The sequence below is a fragment of the Oryzias latipes genome, chromosome 19 (assembly GCF_002234675.1).
Source record: "Oryzias latipes chromosome 19, ASM223467v1".
Taxonomy (NCBI): Eukaryota; Metazoa; Chordata; class Actinopteri; order Beloniformes; family Adrianichthyidae; genus Oryzias; species Oryzias latipes.
The window spans coordinates 3,446,750-3,473,272 of NC_019877.2; the positions used below are offsets into that span (position 1 = coordinate 3,446,750).

A 26,523-nucleotide genomic window follows, 5' to 3' on the forward strand; every position below is an offset into this window, starting at 1 on the left:
TGCAATAAATTGGCTCAAACTCTCCCATCATGTTCAAAGACAACATCAAACAGTGGATTTTTGCTTTATAAAAATAAATACAAGATAACTAGAGTTCTCAAAAACTGTGAAAACCTGAATTGAGTCCCTTTGACTAATTCAGTGCAACACAAAACCTACACAACATTTCATGGGGTCGTGGTCGCTGCTGTCGCTGCCGCTACTCTCAGAGCCAGGGGTGCCAGGCGGGATCCATGCGGCACAGATTGTCCAGGCTGTTGGCCGCAGCCACCAGCGTGTTCACTTTACTCTCTCCGCCCTCAAACTGGGCCAGGTTGTGGAGGCGGGTCATGATGGCGGTCACGGCCTTTTGGACCAGCAAGACCAGCTGCTGGGAGTCCATGTTCTCGGGCTGGCCGGCTGGAGACAGGGGTATGGAGGTGTCCTCCTGGGTCTTTTTGTGCCACGCGATGATCTCGTCCCGAAGAACGGCCTTCAGGATTCCATCCACCTGACAGAATGGGAACAACATAAGCATTTTTACATCTTTTGATTTTTGTTTGTCTATTTTTGTTTCAATTTCCCCCATTTTTTGTCTATTTTTTAAATGTTTTAAATTTTATATTTTTTGACCACTTTTTTGTACTTTCTAATTTGAATTCTTTATGTTTAATGTTTTGGTTGCCGTTATTTTCATTTTTTTATTGTTTGAATTGTTTTCTATTCTTTTTTATGTATTTCTGCAACATTTTTCTTCCAGTTTTTCAGCATGTTTTTTTCCAATTTATTTAAATGTTTTAAATTTTCTATTTGACATTATGTTTATTTTTTTTCTATTTTCTTAGTATTTCTTTCTTTAGGTTTATTTTTTTCCTTTTTATTGAATTTTCTAATTTTTATTGAAGTTATTTTTTGGGGTTTTAATGAAAGAAAAGCAACAAAAAAAAGTTAAAAATTAACTTTAAAAAGAAATTTCCTCTAACGTTTTCTACAGTTTACATTTTAAATAAATACATTTTCCAACTTTTGAAACTGAAAACCTAAAAGTAGCTTCTTTTATTCCACTAAACACGACAAATATTTATTTCAAATAAAGCTTTGAGCTGTCTTCTGTGCAAACAAAACCTTATTTTAATCCCAGTTTAACACTTAAATGATTTTGTTTAAGTTCCTATTATCATTTAACTGTTTTAACTGTTAAACTAAAATAAAAATAATTTTTTAAGCACAGAAGACAGCTGAAGCTTTATTCTTGACATGTGACCTATGTTTAGACAAATAGTTGGTTTATTTTCAAACACTTTATATGCTACAAATAAACCTTCCTCTTTTTTTCAGAGGTTTTAAGCAAAAGTGTGGACTACTGTGCATTTTATGCAAACCTTTCCTTCCTGTCAAAACTGTTTACTTGATCTCAGCATCGGCGGTTCCTAAAACGCCGCCTCGATCCCGGAGCGTTTGGCGTTCTGATGACTCGGTCAGAATGACAGCAGCAAAACGTCAGAGACCTCCGTTTGGACGAACGTTTCAAACACGCAGATGAAGCGGAGCTTTTTCGGAGCACCCGGCATCGTCATGGAAACCCCTGTAGCGTCGGCAGACCGTTATGGTGACACGAAATATAAATACTTCCAAGCCGCAACTCAGGCCGCCAATCACCGCCTGCCTAGACGCACGCCGCGTTTAGATGACTTCCAGAAGCTCAGCCTTGTTTACACGTTTAGGGCTCCACTATATTTAAGTGGCTGGATGGTAAGTGTTTGTTTTCCGCTGCTTTCCAGGGAAACATCCTTTTCTTGCAACCACAATAAGCGCAGACTTGTGGCAGTGACTGGAGCGGCGCCCATCACTGCTCTCTTGTTTGTTTCCATCTCACGCACTATTGCTTCCTCCACATCAGTCAGCCCGAGCATGAACCGGACCTAAACACAGACGAAACGGCGACCCGGCTGCACACATTTGATGCAAACCTTGTTTCAAGTCTCAAAGAACGTCTGGGAGCTGGGCAGGAAGCTCCAAACCACAGCGTCCCTCACAGACGCTGCAGACTCATCTGACACGAGATGAGATCAACAACAATAATGTGGAGAAAATAATTCCTGTCCTTGCTCTTTATACAACGTTTTTCTCGCATTAAAGATATTTACTGCAGAATTTTAAAAAAACGGCACCAAACTTAACCAACAGGGAGCCGTTCTTCTCCAGCTGCCCTTCAGTTTGTGAAACTGCAGCAAAAATATTCAAAACAATCCAGTTTATGCTTTTATTTGAAGCACAGTTACGATAATTTGATTTTAAACAAACTGAGTTTGAATGAGAACGTAATTATTTTCACTGAAAATAACCGTGAAGCACAGTTAGGATACTTTGACTTTAAACAAACTGAGTTCCAACGAGAACAGAAACAATCATAACATAACATAAAAAATAGAAAAACTATTAACCAAAATAAAAATCTGGTTTAACCAGACTTTAAATAAAAAAAGCTTCTCCAACACATTCAGAAACAAACAGTTCTAACAACTATTACTTTTGTTCTTTTTCATAAATTACTTCAATATGTCCATTTATCATTATAATGACCAAAGACGGCTACATTTTTTTAATTGACGTATAAATTAATATCTCAAACAGATTGGATATCCAGAATATTTGATGTTTTTTGGGCCTTAAGTGTAAATATGTTTAGTTGAGTAGAAACGATTCTCCTCAGGACAAACCTAACCTCTAAGCTCTGTGTCATAAAAAATGGTTTCATCAGTCTGGTGGTGTCATGCTGAGCCTCCGTCTAAAATCATTGAGCAATAAAGTTTTTACAAATGTGAACCGTCAAGTGTCTATGAAACAGATGCTGTTGTGGGTTTTTTTTTTTCCAGGAGACAAAAACGCTAAAATATTTTATTAACTTATTGTTTTTTCTCTTCAGCGTACTGTAATAAAAAAAACACTTAAACCATTTTTTTTTTTACTGCAGGCATGGTTCATTTTCTTTTCTTTTAATGTTTTTACTCTTTTTGATTACTTTTTTTTTACAACTTCAAGGTATCAAAATAAAAATTAAAACCTACTATTAAAAATAAAACATAAAACATTTAAACAAAGACAAGAAAAAATGCATTACAAATCACCTGCATTGGCTAAAAATATATCATGCCAGTAATTTATGTTAAGTAAAATAATTATGTTCAAGGTTAATAAATCGGTTGAGAAGTTTACTGTCGCCGGAGACGGTTCCGGTGTTAAAGGGTGAAAAATACTCCTTTAACCTGCGTTTCATTAACATCTACCTTGAAGTTGGGCTGTGCGAAGCATCGCGCCACAGCAATCATGGAGGCGGTGAGCGGACCCGAGACGCCGATGGTGGTCAGGAACTCGGAGATGTTTGGGGTCAGGCGAAACGGGACGGGGCGGTTGGCGTCCAGGTCGCCTGTGGCGTCGTTGATGTCAAAGCGGAAGTACGAGACGTTCAGCTTGCCCGTGTCCTGAAAACATTGAGGAGGAGACAGAAGTGAGTCTATGAACATCAGGAAGATTTCTTTCCATTCCGTTTCAGAAGAGAATGAGGCTCATGTCTACAAAACGGCTGCGGTTATTGACCTCTGTGACCCAGACACATAACATGTCAAACTATCTGCAGCACAGCATCAATACTTCTCCATTCAGTCCCAGTCTTTGGTCGCTCCCTCGTGACTTCAATATATACCGGCTGGTTTTCATCTCTTAAGCCTGCATTTATGTGCGAGAGGGCCGCTGCACAAGCTGCCATTCCAAAAAGATAAGCTCTCTCATATGAAGGAGTGAGGCGCTCTGACAGCTTTATGGCTGAGCGTTTCATTCCAGCTCCTGCTCGCTCCCCCACCCGTTCTTTTCATCCTCGACTCCCCCCCTTCCTCACCTGCTGCCATTCGCTCCTGCGGAGGGGCCTAAAGGCGGCGGGGCAGAGACAGCAGCAGCTCCCAGGAGGCTCAGATAAGCCGTGCAGAGGGTTCTGTGCAGCACTCTGAATGAGAGGCCGCTGATTAGCTTCATTTGTAGTCTGCTGTGAATGAGTGACGCCGTGTTGGAGTGGGAGCGCGGCGAGTAGGAGCTATGAACCCCGGGGGAGAACTGCGACTGGGAACTTTAGACAAGTGTCGGAGGTGAAAGAAGAATATTCTGAGGGCCCTTTTCTCCATGCAAACCAATAAAGCGACCTGACGTTTTTCAATTTGCATTTATTGTATTTAATTGAGGGTGTGCATTCCAGCAGCAAAGCTAACAGAATTATTCAAATAAATCAGATTTGTTTAACAACCCTTAAAAAATAAACCCATGGCTGGAAAGTTGATGGCATTAAAAATAAACCATTTAGGGTCAAAACTCTACATGAAAATGTGTAGGGTTTTTTAAAAAAAAGAAAGTATTAACTAGATTTAATAGAAAACTTTTCAAGGTTTTCAAAATCATTCCATAATCCCTGTTGTGTTACCTAATTATCAAAATGGATGTTTCACTAAATAAAAATAAGCTTTTCAGTTGAAAAAAACAAGAATTGATTTGTACTAAAAGTGTCAAAAAAGCTACAAGTGGTTTTCATTTTTTGATGATTCAAATTTTTAAGTATTTTATACAAAACTTAAGCAGACTTTTTTTTTTTAAAGAAAATTGAAAATGTGCAGATTTTCTTGTGAAAGAGTAGTTACCAAACTACGTTTAAAACGTGCAGGGCAGTCTAAGAGTTAAGTGTTGTAGGAAGATGTCACAAGTTCCTCTTTATTTATTCATGTTCTATCAGCCATTGTTGAAATGGCCTTTTGACCTCTGGATGGTGAGACGCCACGGCCGTTTAACCTTATGTGTGGTAGATAGAAAAGTCAATAAAATCCACATGAGGGTCACTAACCTGCCTAGCAGTCCAAGCAGCTGCTGACATTTCGATTGAAGATAGCCATCATGCTAAGAAGGTCAAAGAAGGGCTTCAACCCCAGAGTATCTGTTGCAAAGTTATCAAGTCTCTGCTACAACCTCATCAAGTCTCCGTTACAACCTCATCAAGTCTCCGTTACAACCTCATCAAGTCTATTACATCATCAACAGGTGTCTCTTACAAACCTATCTGGACCCAAAAATAACCTCATCAAGTCTCTGTTATGCCGTCACGAAGTCTCTGTTACGACCTCATCAAGTCTCTGTTACGACCTCATCAAGTCTCTGTTACGACCTCATCAAGTCTCTGTTACGACCTCATCAAGTCTCTGTTACGACCTCATCAAGTCTCTGTTACGACCTCATCAAGTCTCTGTTACGACCTCATCAAGTCTCTGTTACGACCTCATCAAGTCTCTGTTACAACCTCATCAAGTCTCTATTACAACCTCATCAAGTCTCTGTTACAACCTCATCAAGTCTCTGTTACAACCTCATCAAGTCTCTGTTACAACCTCATCAAGTCTCTGTTACAACCTCATCAAGTCTCCGTTACAACCTCATCAAGTCTCCGTTACAACCTCATGAAGTCTCTGTTATGCCGTCACGAAGTCTCTGTTACGACCTCGTCAAGTCTCTGTTACGACCTCATCAAGTCTCTGTTACGACCTCATCAAGTCTCTGTTACAACCTCATCAAGTCTCTGTTACAACCTCATCAAGTCTCTGTTACAACCTCATCAAGTCTCTGTTACAACCTCATCAAGTCTCTGTTACAACCTCATCAAGTCTCTGTTACAACCTCATCAAGTCTCTGTTACAACCTCATCAAGTCTCTGTTACAACCTCATCAAGTCTCTGTTATGCCGTCACGAAGTCTCTGTTACGACCTCATCAAGTCTCTGTTACAACCTCATCAAGTCTCTGTTACAACCTCATCAAGTCTCTGTTACAACCTCATCAAGTCTCTGTTACAACCTCATCAAGTCTCTGTTACAACCTCATCAAGTCTCTGTTACAACCTCATCAAGTCTCTGTTACAACCTCATCAAGTCTGTTACAACCTCATCAAGTCTCTGTTACAACCTCATCAAGTCTCTGTTACAACCTCATCAAGTCTCTGTTACAACCTCATCAAGTCTCCGTTACAACCTCATCAAGTCTCCGTTACAACCTCATGAAGTCTCTGTTATGCCGTCACGAAGTCTCTGTTACGACCTCATCAAGTCTCTGTTACGACCTCATCAAGTCTCTGTTACGACCTCATCAAGTCTCTGTTACAACCTCATCAAGTCTCTGTTACAACCTCATCAAGTCTCTGTTACAACCTCATCAAGTCTCTGTTACGACCTCATCAAGTCTCTGTTACAACCTCATCAAGTCTCTGTTACAACCTCATCAAGTCTCTGTTACAACCTCATCAAGTCTCTGTTACGACCTCATCAAGTCTCTGTTACAACCTCATCAAGTCTCTGTTACGACCTCATCAAGTCTCTGTTACGACCTCATCAAGTCTCTGTTACGACCTCATCAAGTCTCTGTTACGACCTCATCAAGTCTCTGTTACGACCTCATCAAGTCTGTTACAACCTCATCAAGTCTCTGTTACAACCTCATCAAGTCTCTGTTACAACCTCATCAAGTCTCTGTTACAACCTCATCAAGTCTCTGTTACAACCTCATCAAGTCTCTGTTACAACCTCATCAAGTCTCTGTTACAACCTCATCAAGTCTCTGTTACAACCTCATCAAGTCTCTGTTACAACCTCATCAAGTCTCTGTTACAACCTCATCAAGTCTCTGTTACAACCTCATCAAGTCTCTGTTACAACCTCATCAAGTCTCTGTTACAACCTCATCAAGTCTCTGTTACAACCTCATCAAGTCTCTGTTACAACCTCATCAAGTCTCCGTTACAACCTCATCAAGTCTCCGTTACAACCTCATCAAGTCTCTGTTACAACCTCATCAAGTCTCCGTTACAACCTCATCAAGTCTCCGTTACAACCTCATCAAGTCTTCGTTACAACCTCATCAAGTCTCCGTTACAACCTCATCAAGTCTCCGTTACAACCTCATCAAGTCTCCGTTACAACCTCATCAAGTCTCCGTTACAACCTCATCAAGTCTCTGTTACAACCTCATCAAGTCTCTGTTACAACCTCATCAAGTCTCTGCTACAACCTCATCAAGTCTCCATTACAACCTCATCAAGTCTGTTACATCCTCAACAGGCGTCTCTTACAAACCTATCTGGCCCCAAAAACAACCTCATCAAGTCTCCATTACAACCTCATCAAGTCTGTTACATCCTCAACAGGCGTCTCTTACAAACCTATCTGGCCCCAAAAACAACCTCATCAAGGCTCCGTTACGACCTCATCAAGTCTCCGCTACAACCTCATCAAGTCTCTGCTACAACCTCATCAAGTCTCTGCTACAACCTCATCAAGTCTCTACTACAACCTCATCAAGTCTCTACTACAACCTCATCCAGCCTCTCGAGCAACCCTGTCCAATATGTGTTACGCTCACGTCAAGTCTCTGTTACAACCTTATCAAGTCTTTTACTTAACTCATCAAGTCTCCGTTACAACCTCATCAAGTCTCCGTTACCACCTTATCAAGTCTCTACTACAACCTGTCCAATATGTGTTACGCTCACGTCAAGTCTCTGTTACAACCTTATCAAGTCTTTTACTTAACTCATCAAGTCTCCGTTACAACCTCATCAAGTCTCCGTTACAACCTTATCAAGTCTCTACTACAACCTGTCCAATATGTGTTACGCTCACGTCAAGTCTCTGTTACAACCTTATCAAGTCTTTTACTTAACTCATCAAGTCTCCGTTACAACCTCATCAAGTCTCTGTCACGCCCTCATTAAGTCTGTTACATCATCAACTGGTGTCTCTCACAAACCTATCTGGTCCCAAAAACAACCTCATCAAGTCTTGTTCTAAAAACTAATCTATTTTCTATTACAACCTCATTTTCTCTCCCTTACAACTTCATCCGCTCTCCATTTATATTTTTCCTTTGCCTTTAAGTCAATTGTAGCTAACTTTTTTTATTTGTAGATCCCTCATCAGCAGGTTTCTGTTTTAGCCTTGTTTGCCTCAATTTTTTGGCTGTGATGTCCTGTCCTTGGCCTGTCTCCATTTGCGTGTGCGTGTTTGTATGTGTGCTCCCTCTACACACCGTAACCCTGTGTCTAATGGGATCTGTGGAGTGGAACAGGCAGAGAGGGGGCTTAATACCAGCGCTTAGCTGCCCAAAGGAAGGCCCGTCAGCAAAGGCCGATTAGGATCGGAGGGGAGAGGTGGCCAACTTGCACAATCATGTTTAATAATGACTTTGAGGAGGCCATCCCTGAACAGCAGAGCAATGTGTGTTCGCTGAAAGGGACAGGCATGCACACACAAACACGAGCCCTTCAAATTGGAACGTCTTTGATAACCGAGCCGAGGCACTGAATATAAGTTCTGTCAAAACAGCCTTTGCAGTGACGGCGGATGACTGACTCATGGGCTCAGCGTGAATGTCACAGGGGAGAATATGATAAGAAGAGGGTAATAGTGATCTCTTAATGCATCTCTGAGTGTGTATATCTATTAAATTAGCCCGTCAAATGGATCCTTCGTGTCCTTGACGGCAGGTTCAACAAGCAGAGGACATGTTTGTGCCTCCTACCTGAGCTATCTGCAGCATCTCAGGGTTCAGCCTGTTGAGATGGAGCATGAACTCTGCCAGGCCGATGAGGGCCAGCTGGATGGTGAACATCTTGCGGAAGGTCCAGTAATCTGTGGCGTTGGGGAAAGTGTGGAGAGCCCACTCCTTCAGCATGCTGCGAGGAACCATGTTGCCCTGAACCTCCTTCAAGATATCCCTGAGAACCTGCCAATCAAGAAGAAAGGAGACATGAGGAATTTCTTTTATTTTTTAATAAAATAACACTTTTTTATAAAGATTCAAAATGTTTCTGAAAACTGTTTTGCACTGGAATCACTAATTATGTCGTACTATTTGTATTTTACTTTATAAAATAGTTAAATATAAGGATAAAGATGATGCACAGAAAGTGTCTGAAAGAGGAGTGGGTGGAACAAAAATCTCATTAATTCCCACCCTTAACCTTACGATGTTGCATTAATACATTTTAAATATTATACAAATATTAATTTGTCATGAAAACAAAAAAAAAGTTAAAGAATTAGAGTGGCATTGTATCTGCCTTCTGCCCTTGCCCCCCTGGTCAGAGCTGCTTGTAACAAATTGCTAAAAAGAATTACACTTTAAAAAAAAAAAAAGTATTCAGTGGGTTAATGAAGGCCCCCCCCCCTCAGCTCAGCTGGGCTAGAAATTGAAAATTTCTGTTTGCATTATCTCCATAGCAACCACTTTGACAAACAGGTCTATGCAACTTTTAGAAGAATTAGCAAAAGTAAATTTTGGGAATTCCTTGGCAAGAGATGCTTTTGGATAACAACGCCCGCATTCCTAATATGTTTATATCCTATGTTATGTCGCTTCGTTCAGCTTGACTAAATGATTCACAAATTCAATTTCCACAATATTCTGGTGGAAAAAAAACAGCGAGCAACGGGAAAACGCACCTTTTACGAGCTCGCCATGCTAATGCCGTTCAAAATCTACAACTTCCAAATCCAAAACCTTTTCCAAAGCAGCTTCCTAATGATGCTCGAGGAGTTACGAGGAGACCGATCGAAATTCCTATTTGTAGCTGGAACTACAGTTGATTTCTCAAGATGGCAGCCTCATCATGAGGTCTAAGGTCCACAAACTTTAGTAATTTTGCAGTTCGTCTTTCAGAAATCACAACAATATGCTTTGGCTAAAGAAATTTGAGCTTTTGGTACAGAAAATTAGTCAGCAAATATTTAAAACTGCTACTTTTACTGTGTTATTGAGTAAACAAGTGTCAACTCAAAAACAATTCTCAAAGAAATTCCAAAAATTAACATTAAAACTGTGTATTTTTCTTCTCCTTTTTCAACTCATTTCTTTTTGGTACAAAAAATAAATAAACATAGCCACAACTGAGGAAAAGTTTTGAATAAATAATCTAGTTTTAAAAGGATAAAGTGGCCTCAGAGCAGCTTAAAGAAGCCAAACCTCCATACCTGGTGGCTGGCCTGCGTGCCTCGAGCTTGCACGGTAGCCAGACGATCATAGTATCGCGAGATGGGGTTGTCATGCTCGATGCCCTTCTTGGCGCAGCGCTGCTTGTAGATTTCCACCAGAGACAGAGACGAGGGGTTGTCCTCTACCAGCCGCATCTGAGGGGACACTGCCACCACTCGGGGCACTGCAGGGACGAAGGCAAGAGGAGAACGTTTGACAGAAATAACATCAAAGCCAACCCCAAGAGGAGAAATGACAGAGTGGTGTGAGAAAATCCATGCTGATGAGGAAAAACAGGAAACATGCAGCTAAGGTTGCTAGCAAACAAATCCTGTTTGCCAAAGACTCAAACCACGGACCCAAACAAAAAACAAAAATACTCCTTTGGGAAAAGCTGGGCTGTAGGCGAGCCGGAGATCCACAGCGAGTGGGGTCAAAGACAGTAAAAGGCCGAACTTTTGGACCAAATCATTATCTGCTAGTCGCGCTGATTGGAAAAGATCAAAAACATTTTTCTATTTTGAGTCCAGTCATACCAGTGAAGAATAGATGCCTCTTGGTCGTCTCCTTCCTCTTCTCCAGACAGGGGTTGAGGAGACGGAGAAGCTGCAGGACCCTCTCCTCCCGGCGAGACTCGGTCAGGCAGGCGTCGTTCATCACCAGGTAAGGGTAGATCTTCCCGTTGTGGCCACGGATGTAGAGGCGGCGAGCAGCCGTGTTGTGTTTCTGAACGATTTCCACCCTGGGCATGAACCTGGACGCAAGTGAAGACCAAACTTAATCCTGGGGAGAAAGAGGGCTCATCGTCTTCCGGTTTGTCCCTTTCGGGGTCACGGGGCTGCTGGAGCCTATCCCAGCCACTTGTGGGCAAAGGCAGGGGACACCCTGGACAGGTTGGCAGTCTGTCGCAGGGTCACATATCATTTTTTTTTTTTTTTTTTTTTTTTTTTTTTTTTTTAACTTGTCCTGTCCAACAACTGGGCAGTCAGATGAGAGCTGAGGGCCTCTTGGGTTGGACATATTTTACTTTAACAAGAGGGGTTATTAATCTTCAGACAAACCAAAGGTATGCCTGAATAAACCCCTTTTGTAATTGAGGCCAACCTTTATTAATTTCAAACATGTCTGAAAATCTTTGGTGTTGGACCGGACGGAAAAGGAAAGAGGGGAAGAAGAGAGAGGGACGCCAGAGAGAGGGGGGGGCAGGAGGGTGAAAACAGGAGGGGAAGGGGGGTAAGACCATGAAGCAGCATAAAGCAACAAGTTTACTGGTTGTTAATCATTACGGTAAGGTTCAAATGTAGTACAAAAAGGGCGGAGCCTGTCCACACACACACTCAAATGTTATAAACACACCTGTTAGTTGCAAAAATGTCCACCTGTCGACATGTACACAAAACAGATAGTGTTCACACGCATACTTATGCCTTAAATCCAACTAATGTGAAATATTTCAGTCATTCAGACATGCAAACTGTTAGTACAAAGGTGAGCTAACACCTGTGCCCAGGTGAGTGTTTATGTTTTTCTAAAATGGATGGTGGAACGTGAAAAGAAGGAGGGAGAGTGCCCAGCCATCCCCACCCCAAGACCCCCACCGCACCAGCAGCGGCAGCCGGAATCCCCCCAACGCCACACGGGAACCGACAGGGAACAACCACCGCCCGGGCGACCAAGCCCGCCACCCAGGCCAGGGCCAGCAGGGCCGCCGCAAGGCCCCCAGAGCCAGAGAGCAGGGAGGCACGGAGGGAGAGAGAGCGCCGCCCCAGCCCGACCAGGAGAGCAGCCCCCCCGCCGCGCCGGGAGAACCCAACGCAGGGCACCACCGGAGAAGGACGCCCACAGCCCCAGACGAGCACCCCACCACCACCCAGGAGTTCCGGGCATCCCCCCGCCCCAACCCCAGGTACGAGCCAGGACCCCCCAAGGGAGACCCGCTCCGCACTCCAGGCAGCCATCCGCCCGGCCCACGGTTGGTCCAGGGAAGAGCGAGGCAGGGGCCCGCCGCCCCCGCCCAGGAGGGGGGAACCCCGGGGAAAAAGGAGGGCCCACAAGGGGTGTTGTAAATATGGCCCGACCAGGCTCGGCCACAGTTGGAAATTTGGCGGGGCCCAGCACTCAGGAGCGAGGACCAGAACCCACCCCCCAGGGACACGAACACCCCCGGCTCAGATGTAATGTGAACCCCCCCACCGCGCGGAGAGAGCACCGCCGGGCCCAGGAAGCCGGCACCCCGGGGACACGGCCGCCGTTGCAAAGGGGCCCGTACCCCCCACCAGGGAAGAGGCAGGGGACAGATGGTCCCAGGTCCCACCTTCCTTGCAAAATGTGTGTGCGTGTATGTGTGTTTGAGAGAGTGTGTGTGTGCATGTGTGTGCGTTTATGTTGGGATGTATATATTGAGGGGGGAGGGGTGTATGTACTAAGGGGGGGTGCAGTTAAAATTGGCGGGTAGGGCACTAAGGGGACATCTCCTGATTACTCACAGTGACGTCCCCTCACCCTCCCCACCAAGGGGCCCTAAATGTCTAAGGTGCGGTTAAAATTGGCGGGTAGGGTGCTAGGAGGACATCTGCTGCTTGCTGGCAGTGATGTCCAAGCACCCCCCCTACCAAGGGCCCTACATGTCTAAGGTGCAAATAAAACCGAAAGAGGGGGGGCCCACTCCATACGGCAACCATAGGAGGGGGGCCACTGCCTTGTAACCCCCCCCCAAGGCCCATCGCAGGCTAAGCCCCCCACCCCCTCATCCTATTATGAGGTTATATGAGGAAGGGGGTAAGTTGGGGACAGCTGATAGACTGTCCCCCGGTGGTCAAACAGCCGTCCCCCGCCCCCCCCCCAACAAGGGGGCCAGGCCCACCCAGCCCAGGGGCCCCACCCCCGGAGGCGCCGACACCCCAGGCCCAGCACCACCCCCCCCACACAGAGAGAGAGGAGCCAGAAAGCGTTGGCCCCCCCCGGAGCAAGCCCCGGCCCCCACCCCCAATCGCCGGCCCTAGAAGAGCTCTGGTCAGGCCTCGACGGGGCCGAGGCAGCCAACCGGCCGGGGAAACCGCCGATGGCCTCAGCGGAGACCCCGACCCGTCAACCCCCCCTGCCCCGTATCAATAGTGGCCCCCCCCCCTCCCCCAGAATGCCCCCCCACAGGACAGGGCCGACAAGACCCCCCACCCCACCCCCCTCCAGACCCCGCAGCCGAAGCGGATGACACCCGGAGCGACCGGGGGCCCCAAGAGGGTTGTCCCGTCCCGCCCCAGAGCCAGGGAAGGGCCGATCCCAGCCCCAGGTGTAGATGGGAATATGTGTACATATCATACACACATATACACACATTCAATTTATACTAACCAACTAACCAATGAAGCATGTTTTTGGACAGTGGGAGGAAGCCGGAGTGACAAAAAATGTGACAAAAAATGAAACATTTAAAAAAATCAGAATGTTTGAAATTTTCATTCTTTAACGCCGTGAGGGTAAAGATATCTGCTAATCATGGCACTGAAATATCCCAACATAAAGAAACTAAATCTATGTGGTAAAATCTCTGAATGCTCATAGCTAAAGTTGTGTGAACTTTTTAAAGGAAAATAAGAAAATAAGACAATATTTGGTTTTATGTTTGACACGTCAGTTTTGAATATGACTCTTGCTGTTCCCTCGTAGATAACTAAAGTTACCACATGGTTTTATTTTTTTTGCCTTACTTTTGATATTGATTTACTAATGTAGATCGTTGGTCACAACAAATCGTAGCAAACCATCATGTGGCCGCAGTGACGTCATAAACAACAGACCGTGTAGTTTAATCAACTCTAATAAAACGACACCTCATGTAGGGTGTGTAGATAAAGCTAAAACAAAATTATTCTTTCTGTATTCCCACAACACATTTCAGAAGAAGGAAGGAAGAAAGTTGGGTGTTTTGGTCTTTTTTTTTTTTTTTTTTTTAAACTGGCGACACAACTTTAGCTCCCGAGATGTTTTTGTTTCATTATCCTCTTATCATCCATGTTTGATGGACATATACTTTTTTTTTTTTACACCTGATAAATATAGTGGGATGTCTGCTACTCATTTTTCGGAAACAGTCTGCGGGTGAATTGTTTACACGATCATACTTAGCAACTACTAAACGCCGCCAGAGAAGCGAACAGTCGCGTTATCATCGTCTGTCAAACCATGGCCCGGGTGAATACTCGATTCTGATTGGCTGCTGGATGTGCATTAAAAAGTGATAATCAACCGTGATAACGCATGCCTAAAAACATAGCTTGTATGTTCTGTATCACTGCGCTGGCTTCTTTAAAAACAAACTTTAGCTTCATCATCTGGACACAAACAAGCGGTAAGAAGTGACCTTTCTCTGAACTGATGCTTTATTTAACCATCGTGACCATCAGCATAAATGTCACTTTCCTCAGCCGCTGCAGTCAAGGTTCGTGCCGGCTCGGCACGTTGTCACGGTTACATTACAAGGCGTGACAAATAGTCCGCTTTTTGTGAAAAAAAGAGAGATAAACCAAAAAAACTAACATAAATAAAGTACTAAAAACTGATTAAATATGTATTTCTTTTGTAAGTGACCATGGTATAAGCGGGTTAATGGCCTTCAAAGTGTGCATTATCAGAAATGAACGCAGAATATAAAAACGTTCACTAAGGTCACAATTTCGGTCGGAATAAATCATTCGCACATGCGCAGTATTCGCACATGCGCAGTTTGAAAACCGGAAGGGGATACAACTTCCGCCGAGCGGCTTTTTTTCCAAACTTTATAGAATGTAACAATTCAATACAAAACGATAACAGCGCCGAGCGGCTATATACATTGACATGTCAGCTCGGTAAAATACAAGATGACCTTCTAAACGTGCTTTTAATAATGTTACGGTTATTATGAAACACCTGTTCGCTCATCATTTGAATTTTAATCCGTGTGGTCAGTGCTTTTTCTGAACGAAGCCAGGATTAGCAGTATGCTAACACGGGCTAACAACATTAGCTTTGGGTGGCGCTGCATCCTGTGTGTAACATCAGCCTTTATTTAGTCGGGACACGACTGGAAACACAAATCCACGTGATTGATTGAATGTTTTCTAAGGACTGAGCGACATTTCTGCTTTGATGCTCAAACCGCTGTGTGTGCTGACGATCCGAGCTGTGCTCAGACACACGTTTAGACCCGGTTCTGAGTTCGGTTGCTTGTACCCCTAGAGCTGCGGGACGGATCGCAGTCTTAAATCTCCCACACATACGGCTCATGTAACAAAGCACCCCCCCCCCCTTCCCATCAAACACAAAGCTGTAATCCGCACTCCGCCGGTCCACTTCACTAGTGAAGTGCGGGAGCGGACTACTTCTTTTCTATCTTGCTTGTTACTTTTTCTGTTAAAGTCACTTCCCTCAGTTTATACTGGATCATCGCGGATTAACCATTAGTTGGGAAATAAAATGAAAAAAGCAAAATAACGAATAGCAGTTATATAAGAACGAAAAATGCAAAAATACCCCCCCCCCCCCCCCCCGACGATGTCATCGTCCATCCCGATGGTTGACAGCAAACATCGTCAACGGCCAATTTAGGGGACATCGCCCAACCCTAGTGGTGATGCAGCATGTTTCCACCAGGGAAGGGTTTGTTTATTTGTGCCCTCCAGCGCAGAAAAGTTGTTTTTAATTCTTTTTTAATAATTGGACCATTTTAAATCCTTTGGGGCAATCGGGTCATCACAAAGCGGGAGGTTAATGCAAAATTCATCAGAAATTTGCAACAGTTCACAGAATAACAACCACAACTCCTTGTTTTGCTAGGAGTTCTCCTATAACCAAAGACGTCTAACCTGGCAATCTTGATGTAGTAGTGTGTAGGTTTGGGCATCAGGAACTCCCCTGGGATCTCCACTTCAGCAGTTTGCGCAGAGAAATTGCTGAGAAAGCGACATTTCTCCTCGATCAGGAAAAACTTGGGCAGCTGCTTCGTCTTCGCCTCCAAGATCTTGATCCACTTCTTCAGCTTGGAGATCAGATTGTGGAGCTTCATGGAACCTGGCACACTGAAGTCAAAGTCTGTTAGGAGGGAAAAACAGGAACGATGAAGATGAAGAACCTCCTTTAAGCACTGGATTTCCTTTGCTTGTTTTCTCCTTATTTTCTGGCTGTCCTCTTTGTTTTTCTTCCCAAAGAGTGAAAATAAATGGTGCATTAAATATTTTATAAATACCTTAGCTGTTTAGCATTTTAATAATCTTACGACCATGATGGATAATTTTGATATTTACAGTAAACAAACTCTACTTCCTAATGACTTGAAATCCAGCCTCAAATCCCGCAGCTGCCCTTCAAGCTTATTTATGCAAATTTGCCTTTACTAAGAGGAAAATAACTTGTGGGATTAAAGGAAACACAGGCAGCATGTACTCTGGGAAATATACTCAAATGAAAAACACTTTTAATGCTCCTTCTCCAGCGCAAATTCAATTTGGAGAGACCTGGGAATGCCTCCTTCTTAGCAATACTCTATTTTCTTTTTTTTTTATGACAAAAGCTTGTAGGCTACATTTAGGAAAGGTCTGTTGGAGCCATTGCCTGTATATGAGAACTGGACTGAGTGACCGCTCCCTCTTGCCGTTTCAGACAGGAAGTTCCCTCTGGCTCCAGTAAGCCAAAATCCAATAGACCTCTATAGAGAGATAAACCGTTATTACTCAGCCATTCCAAATGAAAAGAACGAAAATACAGACTTTTTGCTGGGGGACACGACCCGCCCCCTTAATAACCCCGCCCTGGTCAGAGTGGTTATCATTGAAACAATGACAATGACCGTTTCGGACCAATCAATACTTACTGACGTCATCTGGCTCCAACATAGCAACGTTAGCATCACAAAAGTGACTTCATTTTGTTGGAGCCAGAAGTAAACTGTTTTCTAAGTTCTCATATAGAACTAATGGTTGGAACAGTCCACATGCACTGGCCTCTGCCTTGCTCAAGAGCTGCTTTAAAGACAAATGAATGAAATCAAGCAAGACAGTTTGCTTTATCGAATTAAGAACTCATTGGTGGGGTCTGGTGCAGATTATATTAAAGCCTTAACAATCAGCGTATTAAATTCCCTTTACCATTTTGCACCAAACAAACTGTGATGAACAGGAGCAATAACTCTGAAAGCAAGGGGGAGTCAGCTGAGTAGCTTTTCCATTCTATGGCCCCTATTTCAGCCAACATGTTGCCCGTTATAATGAATCCATGAAACGGCATGGCCTTGCCATTTCAAACCGCTTGCAATCTCTGCTACAGTCAGATTTCTTAATACTTGAAATAAGCCCTTTAAAACAGCCAATGTTCTTTTCTGAGTGCCTCTATTTTGCTGTCTGACTGCTTGCAATCCACCTGCCTCCAAATTGAAAAAGTCCTATGAAAGCAGGGTAGTGGTAAAAGTATACAAGACTCTCGGCTTCAATGTGTCTGAAAGTACTCCGCACTGTAAAGAAGAGACTAAAGTCGATGCTGATTCGTTTGGCAGTGAAAACATTTGCCTGTGATTCAGACTCACAATACTGTCCCCAAAGTTTTCAAACTAGTGTTTAAATCACATTTTAAACACTGGCCAGTTTACTGAAGCCTGAGTCACAAATGTCCCTGGTGGATACGGGCCGTCTGAATGGTCAAACTTGTACGCGGTACACAAGTGGTCCGCACAAAATATCATGGTCGTCGACCTCTCGGTGAGCCTGTAGAGTGAAAATGTTCATGCACATTTTTTCTACGATCGTCCTGTGGGTGACAGGTCATAGAGAACACTTATACAACCCGTCAGCGCTGCCTGTTAGCAATGAGGAATGCCTCATGTGCACATCATTGGCACACAGTCAGTAAGGACCAGGTACTCGCACTTTACTAATGGCTAGTGTGGCGTAAAGGCACCGTACGACAGCATCACCCATAAGTTACAAGTGCAACTTCTATTAGCCTTATGAATACGTCTCGATACATTTACCACACGTAGGAAAATGGTACGTTACATTTTCATGACGTCCCTTAAGGTGGCCGTACGAGCCTTGAAGGAACTGCAAATCAGTGAATTTTGAAGAGGACAAAAGAGACTTTTCTCCGCTTCAGTATCAGCTGGAATTACGTTATTGGGCAAACGGTTAAAGAGTTACGCTAGTTGAAAGTATGTGAAGACTGGAGCTAAAACTGCGAAGTCAAAGGGTTAACATGGTGACGAGAAGTTTCACATTTGTGTACTCAGTTAGGGACAGGCCTCTTTGCCTCAATGATAGCAGTGAATGGTGAAACACGAACAGCTGAAGTATTTCTAAATTTAGTTTATGTTTTTTGTTTCATCTTATAGTGAAAAAGTCTAAGTAAGAATGCTCAACAGTGATGTCCAACTTTGACCCAAGTTGGCGCCCTGCACACAACAGGCGCTTGATTCCACAACGCCATGCAATGGGCAGTGTTGGAAAAGTTCAAAGTTGATTTTTAAGAGGGGGAGACGGTTAAGATCTTGTGGAGGTCAATTAGGAATCTTTGAATGAGATCATAGCCCACCATCTTTATTTTTGCTTCACAACTGTAGGATAAATGTAACTTTGAAAGTGAAGGGAGTTTTGCTTCAGGACGAGTGAAATGGAGCCGATGAGAGTAATTTTAGTTTCCTTGAACTCCTCTCTGACCCGGCTCAGGGGGGGACCAGAATGCGGAGAGGCGGACTGCCCTGTGGAAAGTAGCCGGGCTGCTCTCTGACACCGAGGCTGCGGTCTCACCCGACCTGACCTGCGTGACAGACAGCAGAGGATCCGCACTGCTGCACCAAATTACTGGCTCCACACTCAGAAGGTGGGCCACCTCTCTATATAGAACCGTAATTCCCTCGTGCGCTGCCCCGGTCTTGCCTCACTGTGGGATTGTCTGAATTCGAGTGGTGTGGTGGAGTCAATTTAACTTTATTATGGCTGATTGGTGAGCTGAAGTCATGGGACTCACAGCAGCCTGGATGGGGATAGTGGGATTTCTGGCTGTAAAAGCTTCCCTTCAAAGCTTCTGAAAGACCACAAACTGAAGGTGGGATGATTAAAATCACCTTAGATGGCCAATGACCGCTCGGTAAGAAAAAGTATGGAGCCAGGAAGTATATTCTTTCATAAAGAAGGCTTTGATACAGATTTAAAACAGAAACTCATACCAACAACATTCTCCGTAATTGGATTTGAATGCTGCTCAGCTGCCAAATGTTATATATGTGAACATACAACCCCATATTTTCCAGCCCACAAGCCCCGTGAAAGCGAATGAGCCACTAACGCGGTGCCGGGAATGATAGCTTGGCTGCTCTGCAGGTCTGTATACCCTGTTTGTTCCGCTCTGGGAAGCTTGTGTGGTTTCCGTCTCGGTCGGCCCTGATCCCGCCTCGCTGTGGGGACAGCTGCAGCGCCATGCTCGGCAGGCACCCTGCGAGGCAGAAGCCCCGGTCTACGCCCGGCTGCGTGAGCGCAGCTGGCACCGAAGCATCTGGAAAGAGTCATCGGCGGCACGCTCGCTTTCAGAGTCCAAATCAACCATGAGATGCTAATGCCTTTCCACTTGACTTTAGGGGTTTCCCAGGATCTCATTCTTGTTTTTGAACCTTCTCCTCTTAAGGCGTTTTCTATGATTATTAGTTCTGGCTCACCCCCAGTAAACCTCCTTCTGGTCTCTCTTGCGTTTTTGCTTCTCTCAGGGTTGGAAACCTTTAGGCTCAACATTTGTCTTCAAAGCGAGTTTTAAAAGAATAAAAACACAACATTGCAATGAAAATGAATGCAGTCCAGGAGACGAGCATCATGGGAAAAAAAGAGCCAGCTCAACGCCCTGGTGCTGCAGACGGATCTTGTTTACTCTTTGTCCAATGAACTGTGCTTCAACTCCCTTATGCAATGTACAATAACAGACACATGGTCTCTTCCAACAGAGGGGTGATTATTTTGAGAGAAGCATCTCGGTGGGGGCCTTGGCTCGACCAAAACCGCACCTGTCCTGTTGGTCTGTGCAGCTCGCATTTTACTCTCGACATGCAGGCCAATGGAAGTGTTTAAAGCAAAGGCTAAACTGTTAAAAGGAAGGTGATGGTAGATTTACAAAGTTATGCTGGTAAAACACGTTTAAGCAGATTTTCAAGACACTTTCTCGTTCTTTTAGGTGACTAATTTGATGTTAGAAGAGTGAGAAACTGCACAAAAGGTCTCTGAATATTAACTTTTGTTCAATTCAGAATGAAAGGGAATCTAATCATGCAAATATATAAACATAAATGTACATCTGCTGCTTTTAGGTGATGTTAAAATCCGTGCAAACGTAAGGAAAAAGAAACTTCAATGTCAGATGGAGTTTGGACAGGAAATGCTCCCACATTTTTAGCCTTTTGGCCAAGCTGGAGCGGACACATCGCACTTGCAGGGTTCAGGCCTGTGGCTGTCGAGTCTAAAAATGAGACGACCATAAGGATGAAAACAAGCACGGACGCAACGGCGCTTCTGTTATGTGGGCTGTTTACACACCGGCCCGTGAACTCACACTTTCTGTCACTTCGGTTTGTGAACTGTGCAGGTCAAACGGCAGAAATGGGGAAAAACAACCTGTGATTGGGAACAGCTGGATGGCAAAAAGGCACAGAATTCGGAAGAATTTAACCAGTGTGTTGGACACGGAAACTTGACATTTTTAGATTTCAAAAAAAAAAATTCAAACAGGATTTGTGTGTCAAATTCACGTCCACTGCCTCTTCTTTGCCGCCGTCAAACTCACTGCTTTATGCTTGTCCAAAAATGTGTTCATAAACTTTAAGGTATCTACAAAAGCATCGCTAAATACGTCTGGGTTCCAGAAATCAGCCATACTTCTGCCTCTCTGTGACCCAGTCTGATGACTTGCTGTCCTGCATTAGTCCGAGGAGGGAGAAAATAAAAATAATAACAATAGAGGACATTTTTATTATTGTCTCAATTAAAAAAAAAAAAAATCAGAAAAATGTCAAGTTCAGAAGGAGGACCATCTGATTCTCCTCCACATCATCAACAAGATGTTCCTAACGATGTGAACTATTTGCCAAATTTCCAATATTTAAGCATTGGAAACATTGCACAATGCCGTAATGCTCAAAGCAAAATGCGCTCCAGGACCTCCGATTGAGACTTTACATCGACTTAAAGGCCCCTTACCATAAAATGTGTATTTTCGTCATTTTAAACATGGTCTTGTGGGATTGGAGGACGTCTATTAAGAACATTAAGAATAAAATTGCATGTTTGAGAACTTCTTTATCCAAATTGTGAATTAGGAGCAGATAAAACAACAACGTTTGAAAAAGAACTACGTTGGGACGTAGAAAATGTGCTGCGTGAGCTCCGACAAGGGTTTTATGATTTCGGCATAAAACGGCATAATCATAATTAAAAGAGCACCGGTGAGCGTTTTGAAAATAGACCCAAAAAAGATCGGCACGCTATGCAAACGTTTAAGATAATGAAACAAATTGGAATTCTTTTGAAAAAGCCATCTGACCTGTGGTGAACTGGCCCTTCATTTTCTGGAAGACGGGGTCCTGCGCTGTGGCCTGGGCCCTGCGGGCCAGCGACTCGGAGGCAGCGCTGGAGAACATGGTGGAAACATTGGAAACGTTCTCCAAGCCCACACCAAAGGTGCTGACCAGCTTCTTCACGAAGTTGAGCGTGTGCGGCGTGATCTTGGCGTCCGACACGGCGCCGCTCTTCTCAAAGGCCACAGAGTAGCACTTAGCCAGACCCTGCTGGAGCTGCCGCAAGACCTGCAAGAAAAAGGAGACCATTTTTTTTTTGTTTTAGGGATCAGCGATAATTTTTTAATATGCCCAGAATAACTGTTTAATTGGACTTTTACTGAACATCGAGGACAAAAAAATTAGATACAGGAATGTGTCCGCACTAGAGGAAGTAGCATACGCTCTCTGGAATGAAGCACAGACCCTGCAGCTGCTGCTGAGTGCCCCCAGATCATCACAGGTAATCACACAGATACACACCTCAACGAACCACAGGCCCTAAATCCCCCGTCCCATCCCACACACTCCCTGCACCCATCCATCACTTATCCCAGTCTCCTGTCGCAGGCTCCTTTTAAAGCACAGATTAGATGCTGTGCAGGGAAGCTGCCCAGCACGGCTAAACCGTTTTGTAAATTTCAGTTTGGACAATTGTCTGCGGCTCAATTCCTGGACCGACGAGCGCACAATCAGCTTAACAAAAATGTGATGCTGGGAGACTGATAAAAGAGGGCTTAAGAATCACTCAGGATGCCATGAAAATCACAAGGAAATATGCCGCACGCCTGCATTTCTTTCTTCCAACGTTTATTTCCCCCCAGACTCCCAGTCAGTCTTCACGCTGATGCTCCAAAACAAACAAAAAACTCCTTTGTTTGATGTAAGACGCACAAATCCACAAGCTGTCCGCTCAGACTTGCTTTTATATGGGAAATTCCCACCAACAGCTGTGCCGTTTTCTCACCATCTGATCCGCCACAAGCTCGCACAAAGCCCCAGAATTAGACCCATTCGAGCCGTTTCCTCTCACCTCCTCGTGCCAGTTCTCTCTGAACCACACCATCTGGTCCACAATGCCCTCCAGGGAGGAGAGCAGGGTGGGGTGCAGCTCCCGCTGCATGTGCATGATCCTGCTGCAGCGCCACATAGGAGCCGTGGCCCGAATGGGGCCGGGGTCAGAGGCTCCGGAGTGAGGCTGCGCCCCCACCGAGCTGGGCTGCTGCTGCCCAGATGCATCTGTGGAAGTGTCAAAGGAAAGAAAAGGAAATTCAAGTGGAATGTAGAACAGCAAACAGTAAAAAAAAAAAAAACCAACCATTAAGCAAATTTTATGTTAGAGAAAAGGATCCGAGTGTGTTTCACTTGTTGAAAAATAAGGCTTTTTAAATTAAATGAAAGCCATGAATTACATATGACGGGCGCTATCCGCCCCCACCCTTTGATCCGGTCTTACTGGTTAAACGGCTGCTATGCAGGTCGTATTCTCAACTACTTCCCTAGCCACCCTGATCACAGCCGCATGTGACTAATTCATGAAAAACAACAATAGATCCTTTGGTTTTATCCCAATAGCAACCATTTAAATTTGTTGACTGGCTGGAAATGCATGGATATGTTCATGTCTCATGTTATTTTGTTTGGTCCAGCTTGAGCTATGGATTTGTGTATTCAATTTTTACATTATTCTGGTAAAAAAAAACAGGCGAGCAACAAGGGAAACGCCACATTTTCCAGCTTGCCATCGCTGGTCAAAATCTACAACTTCTAAAATCCAACATTTTTTTCCCAAAGATGTTTAAGGAGTCAGGAGGCAATAGATCAAAATCTGGTACTAAAGGTAATTTTATTTTTTGAATTCTAGATGGCTGCCTCTCCCAGGGGTCAAAGGTCAACGAAACTTTGGTTGCGCTGGTCGGAGACTTAGGTTGTGACGAATTCCCACCCTAACTACTAAAAAACGATATAGTGCGAAAGGAAATCAGAGACCACACTCACTCCTTTTTTAAATTTTTTTAAAAGTCATCAATTTCATTGAATTAAAAAAAATAATTTAAATTATTTGGCAAAAAATTGTTCAGACGCAATGTATTGTGGTCTATATTCACCAATCTAGTGAGCATTGATGCACATTGGTTTATCGCAGAGACTTCTGGGAAATTTCCAGGGCACTTGATTTTGGAATTGTAGATTCGGACGGCGCTACAAAATGACGAACGCCCTATATAGTGCACTATGTAGAGGTTAGGGTGGAAAGCCTCCTTATTGGCTAAACACACCTGATCCAGGTAATTAACAGCAGAGGGTTCTGGAAAACCAGCATTGAAAACTTTCACCTATTTTATGGTTTTCTTAGTGGAGTTAGATGTTTGCTTGTGTTTTTATTTTCCTCATTAGAGTTTTTTGCCTATTCATTTTTATTTTTGACGTTTACTCAGGAGTGCTGTTAAAGCTGTTTACTCACCACTTTTGTAGCGCTCCCTCTGCTCGATTTTGAGAGTCAAGTAGAGGGTGCGGATGGGGAAGTAGACAGCCTGGGGGTACACTCGTCCCACCTACAGATAAAAGAGGGTCACAGATTACATTTCAAAGGATCTCCTTCCACAGAATTTCAAAGGAAGAAGAGAGGAGAGCCGAGCCATTTAGATAAAGGCTACTGTACACCTCTATGTGTCAGTGAGAGATCCCACTGATAAAGCTGAAGGGACCGTTTGAAGCTTGGAGTCAGAAACATGCCCTGGATTCCCAGCAAACTCCCTGTGACTGATGATGAAATTGTTTTCGAGGCTACAGAAGAAAAAAAAGTCACCGATGCTGAAGGTCTGAAGTTCCAAAATATGCACGTCAGAGAAGATGGAACGGATTTGTTGAAGTTTTTGAGTTCCACTCTCAGATTTGAATCAAGCTGCTGTTGACATTTGAGCTTCAAACAGGAGATTTGAATACAATCGATCTTATTTTAGTTAATTAAAAACCCAATATGTGATGACTCTGTTACAGTAAATTATAGAGAAAAGCCTAGATGGTTTCAAGGAATTAAATGCGATTTTATTTATATTTCCCAATTTTATAATAATAGTTCTCTCAATGGGCTTCATTCTGGTAATTGCAAAAGAACATGAAACAACATGAGGGAACCGAAGCTCAGTCTGATTGGAAACGTACTGAGACTACCTCGTTCCTGGACCCGGACCAGGGTGCATTCAGACTGGAAATGGGTTCCGGATTATCAGGGGAAACGAACTCTGGTTCCCTTTGAGTGAACCAAATGGTGAAGATCATTAGCTTTGAGAGCCCCCCCCCCCCCGAATCCTTCATACGAGTCCATTTAAAGAAATAAATCGATTAAAAAGATCAAAACTAAAAGAACGTTTAAATAACTGCTGTGAAGAAATGTTGTTGTAAAATTTGATGCTTTTGTAGCTAATGGATGATTCGTCGTTTGAGTGATCAAATCAAAGAGAAAAGCAGAAGCAAAGGGGAGTTTCCAGCAGACAGCTAACAGCTGCATTAATGATGAAGAAGGAGGAGGAGGAGGAGGAGGAGCAGCAGAGATTGCTGCATTATCGGTAAGATAAGGAACGTCTCATTTTGGCATAGCTGGGGTGGGCTGCGGGGAGGAGGCCACACGGCGCACAAGGTGAAGGCGAGGAGGAGGAGGAGAGGGCGGGGGAGCTTGTGTGAAGAGGTGCTGGGGATTCTCGTCAAACTTCTGATTCATCTCCCCGCATCTGCCCCCAGGCGCTCCTCTTCTCACCTTCATCAATATTTCAGCGTACGCTTTTTTAAACATCCCGCCGCAGCAGAGAAACTCTAAATAATTCAGGCAAGGGGGAGAGGGGATGTCATGCATTTGAATGTTTCATTCTTTAGATAGGAAAAAAAAAAGGGCTGACACCTTTGATCATCCAAAACGGGAAGACGACCAGAAGAGGAGTTCCTTCTAAACCAAAGAATAAGGAGTTTTTATGTTGACATGAGTCTACAGATGTTTGTCGTCTCTTCAAAACAAGAGGTTTGTGAAACGTGTCAATGTTTGGGTAACCAAACATTCAAACCAAATCTCATTCGGGCATCAAATTCGTCCAGAAATGTGTTCAAGAACGCAAAACTCCAGACCTGGGTGGGAGGAGCTATGGCCAAAGATTTTTAGCCTCAGCGCTACATGACAGCGTTGACGGCCTCTCCTTTACAAAGCATTGGAGGACACGGATGATGATGACAGAGCAGGAGGATTTTGAAGAGCTCTCCATGTCCGGGTTCATGAGATCGCTCAGAGACTCCCCAGTACGGCAAGCTTCACCATCTACTGCAGGAATGACGGACGCTTTTCGCATGGTATAGGCCCTACATGCATGGCATAGGCCCTACATGCATGGCATAGGCCCTACATGCATGGCATAGGCCCTACATGCATGGCATAGGCCCTACATGCATGGCATAGGCCCTACATGCATGGCATAGGCCCTACATGCATGGCATAGGCCCTACATGCATGGCATAGGCCCTACATGCATGGCATAGGCCCTACATGCATGGCATAGGCCGTAAATGCATGGCATAGGCCCTACATGCATGGTATAGGCCCTACATGCATGGCATAGGCCCTACATGCATGGCATAGTCCCTACATGCATGGCATAGGCCCTACAGGCATAGGCATAGGCCCTACATGCATAGGCATAGGCCCTACATGCATGGCATAGGCCCTACATGCATGGCATAGGCCCTACATGCATGGCATAGGCCCTACATGCATAGGCATAGGCCCTACATGCATGGCATAGGCCCTACATGCATGGCATAGGCCCTACATGCATAGGCATAGGCCCTACATGCATAGGCATAGGCCCTACATGCATGGCATAGGCCCTACATGCATGGCATAGGCCCTACATGCATGGCATAGGCCCTACATGCATGGCATAGGCCCTACAT

The 26,523-nt window shown here is 44.3% G+C and overlaps 1 protein-coding gene across 1 annotated transcript in view; it reads right to left on the reverse strand.

The window, feature by feature from the left end:
- Positions 1-201: 201 nt before the first annotated feature.
- trrap (transformation/transcription domain associated protein) overlaps positions 202-26,523 on the reverse strand; it is a gene marked incomplete in the record, with an annotated part of 102,369 nt that continues 76,047 nt past the window's right edge. The window contains 11 exon segments of the mRNA NM_001164878.1: positions 202-490; positions 3,267-3,461; positions 8,577-8,780; positions 10,028-10,212; positions 10,565-10,604; positions 10,663-10,783; positions 10,786-10,799; positions 15,871-16,097; positions 21,573-21,834; positions 22,619-22,824; positions 24,050-24,140. Of these exon segments, the coding sequence (NP_001158350.1) occupies positions 206-490; positions 3,267-3,461; positions 8,577-8,780; positions 10,028-10,212; positions 10,565-10,604; positions 10,663-10,783; positions 10,786-10,799; positions 15,871-16,097; positions 21,573-21,834; positions 22,619-22,824; positions 24,050-24,140 (1,830 nt within the window).